Genomic DNA, 4,643 nt, shown 5'->3' on the forward strand with positions numbered 1-4,643 from the left:
CCTTCCTTCCAGCTGACAAGCACCCATGTCCATCCCAGAAGGCGAGCTTGGGTTTTCCTTTGAGCTTTGTCTTTTAGATGAAAGCAGGAGCTTATTTATTGAATCCACTGCTTCTTCACTCAGAAAGGCTGTGATACTGTAAGGTTGTGGTGCTATTTGTAGAGTGCTTGGGCCTGGAAATGGGAATCTGACTTGGCCAGATAAAGTCTGAGAGGATGCTTGGTTGAGTTGAGAGATCACAGACACAAGAACACCAGACCCCAGTCTGCTCTCAATTTCGCTCCCACTGTGTGACTTTAAGTACGTGACTTAGCTTCTCTAACATCAGTTTTCTATGGAGCAGTTGGCAGCCCTGGAGCAGTGAGCATGGGTGAGGCCATTCTCATCTCCCTCTCTCTGCCTCTGCAGAGGACCCAAATTTAGTTGTCACCACTCAGCAACAAGGCCACGGTGTAAGCAGACGTAGGCAGAGGTCTTCTAGAGCCATAAGCCTCCATCTTGGATACTAAGTGTCTCCTGCTTTCCTTCACAGCAGTTTGGAGCACTGGCAGCATGGAGCTGAAGAGAGGGAAGACCTTCATCAAATCCAGCCTGCAGATTTCCCATGAGAAACCCCCAGATCCATCAGCCACCGCTCTGGCCAGGGAGGATACAAGTCCCTGGTCAGTCTCACCAGGAGGGCAACAGCGGCCCTACTGTGAAAGGGCCCCACAGGTTAGTCCCAGCACCCAAGGATATGACAGATGTTCCAACAATGGGGCAGAGCTGGAACCCGAGGTGGGGGCTGCAGCCTTCTGTGGGGCCACCTTCAAACTGGTACGAAAGAGCAAGACTCACGACTGTGTGCCTGAGGCTGGCAGGGCAAGCACAGCCACAGGGCAGCTGGTGGGCAGTGCAAGCTTCCCAGGGCCCCCCAGCAGCCAGCGCATGATTGATTACCGCCACTTTGTGCCCCAGATGCCCTTTGTGCCAGCTGTGGCCAAGAGCATCCCAAGGAAGAGGATCTCCCTGAAACGACCTAAGAAGTGCTTTCGGAACCTATTCCACATTCGCAGAAACAAGACTGAAAACTTGGCCTCACTGGTGACCAAGGGTGAGAGCCTGTCTTCCCCTGGGGAGCCATCAGAGGATGGTGGGCAGCCAGGCAAAACTTTCTTCCCTTTAGGTGAGGGACTGGGGCCAGACAGCCTGTGCCAGGACTTATCTGACAGTGAGCTCCTTCCTGACTCTTCCTTTGACATCTGCAGGGCCCTGTGTGAGGATGTGGCCTCACTCAAGAGCTTTGACTCTCTCACAGGTTGTGGAGAGATCTTTGCAGATGAAAGCTCAGTGCCATCACTGGAACTGAATGAGGGCCCAGAGAGCCCAGCTCAGGTATCCCAGGTCCTTGAAAGCAAGGTTCTTAGGGGCCCTTTCCAGGGCAGTGTTGAACAGTTGGCATCATCTGCCCAAAATGAGATGTCTGACTTTGCCAAGTTCTGGGACAGTGTGAATCACTCTGTGAGGCAGCAGCACCGTGCCCTACTAGGGCCATGGCTGGGGGGTCCCCAGGGGACAGACACAGACCGTCCCACGCTAGATGCAGCTGGGCTTGCTGAGCTACCCCTGTGTCCCTGCAGGGACCCCCACAGTGGTTCCAAAGCTAGTTCCATAGACACAGGTACCCCTAAGAGCGAACAGCCGGAATCTGTGTCCACAAGTGATGAGGGCTACTATGACTCCTTCTCACCTGGCCTTGAGGAGGACAAGAAGGAGGCTTCAAGCCCAGGCACACCTGCAGCTGCCTTCCCCCGGGACAGTTACAGTGGAGACGCCCTCTATGAGCTCTTCTATGACCCCAGCGAGGGCCCTATAGGCCCAAGCCTGGATGATGACTTATGTGTGTCTGAGAGTCTGTCAGGGCCAGCACTAGGAGCACCACTGTCCATGTGCAGCTTCCACGTGGGGGCAGAGGAGAACTTGGCCCCAGCACCAGGGCCAGATCTGCTCAGCCAGGGCTTTTTGCAGAGCTCCTGGAAGGGCAAGGAGTGCCTGCTAAAGCTCTGTGACACCGAGCTTGCCATCACCATGGGAATTATCAACTGGCTTCGCCGTGGCCCTGAACTCCGTACCCGACCTGCCTCAGCTCCTGGAGAAACTGCAGCCTCTCCCAGGGAACAAGCAGAGAAGCTGGGAGCTGGCTCCGAGAAAAAGGACCCAGATCCAGTGAAGCTGGAGGGCAGGGGGACTGGGGCTTCAGATGCAGGTAGAACTACTGTGGGCTCAGCACCCAGCAGACGGGAGCTGTGGGCACATTCACGTCCCAAGGGCCTGCTTGCTGGAGAGAGCAAAGTCACAGGAGGGTCCAAGCAGGGAACCAGCACTCCGTCTAGGGACTCATCTCTGGAGTGTGCACAAGTGTCTGGGGAAGGAGGGGTGCAAGGCTGTCATGAAGGCTTGTTTTCCTCTTTGGGGTGTGAAGCCTCTGCAACAACAGACACTTCCAGCAAAAATAAGATCCCAAACCCTTGGCCTGGCTTCCAAGAGCCCAGTCCTCCTGGGAATTTGGAGTGTTTCCAAGATCCTTGGAGCCCAGATCCTGACAGAACCACTCTTGATGTAGAACCCGCCCTGATAGGCTGTGTGGCCCAGGTGGCAGCCCTGCACATCCACCCAGACTGCCAACCCCCTACTATACACCTGCCAAGGCAGGACACAAGCAATGGGTTCTGTAGGCAGCCTCAGGCCAGGCGCCCTGATATTCTCCATCAGAAACAGCCTAACAACTTCCCTAGCATGCCAGTTGTATGTGGCCTGCCCTCCTTGGCTAATCCTCTCCACAGCCCACAGGACCAGAGGTGCCCAGGTCATATCCTAAACCTTAGCCGGCTCAGGGTGGAGCCCACCAGGATGGATGCCCAGGCTTATCGTGTCTCTATGGATGACCAGCCCCTTCAGCTCAGTTCAAGGGCTGTGGAACAGGCAGCACCTAGGGGCCAGCTGGATTCATAGCCCCTCTTGGTCCTACTATACAGCTGAATCCCCGGGGCCAACTCCCAGGATTCCTGGACCTCACTTCCAACATCCAGTATAAGCGAGCCCCCTCTGCAAGTGCCCCAGAAAGTTGTTATAGTTTCCTGGCCCATTAGGGCCTCCTCTGCAACCAGCCGGAAGAAGGGCCCCCAGACCAGCCATGGCTGAGCCCCACCTGTAGCATGGGCCCTCACGCACCAGAAACTGTGTCTTTGGGGCCACATTCAAGAGAACCTAACATCCAAACCTCCAGCCTCTATCCCTAATGTGAGGACTGTGGGGGAATGGGGGTAGCAGCACACAGGCAAGTGGAGCAGAGCATTTTAATGTGGAGGCATCCATGCCTGAACCAGTTCAGCCAGACCAGGTACTGGGCAGCCCAAGGCCAAGGACAGCTGCACAGCTGCCATTGCTCTGAAAGTGTGCCTCACTGATTTCCCCACAAGGAAATGAAGATTCGAATCCCAGTTGGCTGTAAAGTGGCCACACCTGGATTCTCCTCATATAACATGTTAGAGAGAGGAGCTCAGGCTTGAAACTGATGGGAAGATAACAGTACATCTTATAAATGGCAATTGAGGGAGCCAAGATGTCTGCATAGGGGTTGAGAAAAATAAGTGTGTGGCCTAAGGCTTAGGGGTGGGATGCAGAGTGGGAAAGAGGCAGGATGGGGCACTGTAGATGAGGTCAGGAATGTTCACTGACCCCACACCAGTCTGCTCTCTACCTCCAGAACAAGTAACCACAGTGGACTGGGGTTCTGAAGGACTTCTCATGGGAATAAGAAGCAGGAACAGCCTCATCTTATTAAAAACCTTGAATCAGCAGACAACATGTGTTACTGTGCAACTCTGGCAGGGCTAGACCCTGCAGACCCTAGTCAATAGGAGTTGGTGAATTCTCTATCACAAATCAGACCAATAATTTTCCCCGACTTCTCTAAATGAAGCCAAGGATGGCAAAATGTTCTTAGGGAAGAAGCTGATTGATTGTCCACAACTCTGCCATTTTCACCCCTCCACACTGTCAGCATCTTTGCCTCCCCCTTCAGGAAAACTTACCTCGAAATGGAGCTGTAACTCTCATCCTTCTGAAAGCCACAACAACATACACAGTACCAAATATTCAGAATCATGGAGGGAAAAGGTGGCCCTCATCCTCAGGAAGGGCAAGTGTCAGAACATCAGGTACAGTGACAGACCATGCATCAAGTTTCTCCATGATTAGATCCTACCTCAACCATCATGCTGCAGTGAGAAGCAAAGGATGGGATACCACAGATATGAAACAGTTTCTGGAAGAAAGGTCATCATAGAAAGGGGTAGGTCAGGTGGTGGGGGAGAAATTCCAACCAGAAGGATGCAGTCTCACAGCTGACCACAGTCTGGTGCCTCTCCTGATTGTCTGAGGCTTCATTTCAGACTAGAAAATGCTCTGTAGCCCTTGTTAACAACTGCTTACAGGGGCCTACTTTTTGTTCCTATAGGCTCCTGACCAGGCCCATCCCTGGGACATTTCCAGTCTTCCTGGAAAACCACACGTGATTCCCCCTCCCAGGACTTCCACAAATGATTAGGATTATTGAGCTGTGCCTGGAGCAGGTTATACGTGGAATAGTTTACCTCATCTCT

At 53.4% G+C, this 4,643-nt stretch overlaps 1 protein-coding gene across 1 annotated transcript; it reads left to right on the top strand.

Annotated features, from left to right (window-relative positions):
• Positions 1-552: 552 nt before the first annotated feature.
• AMER3 (APC membrane recruitment protein 3) lies at positions 553-3,193 on the top strand (the record flags this gene model as incomplete). The annotated part of the gene is given in 4 exon segments (XM_080799593.1): positions 553-2,986; positions 2,989-3,125; positions 3,129-3,162; positions 3,165-3,193. Coding segments are annotated over 4 exon segments (2,634 nt in total).
• Positions 3,194-4,643: the final 1,450 nt, after the last annotated feature.

The sequence above is a fragment of the Martes martes genome (assembly GCF_963455335.1).
Source record: "Martes martes genome assembly, chromosome: 3".
Lineage (NCBI taxonomy): Eukaryota > Metazoa > Chordata > Mammalia > Carnivora > Mustelidae > Martes > Martes martes.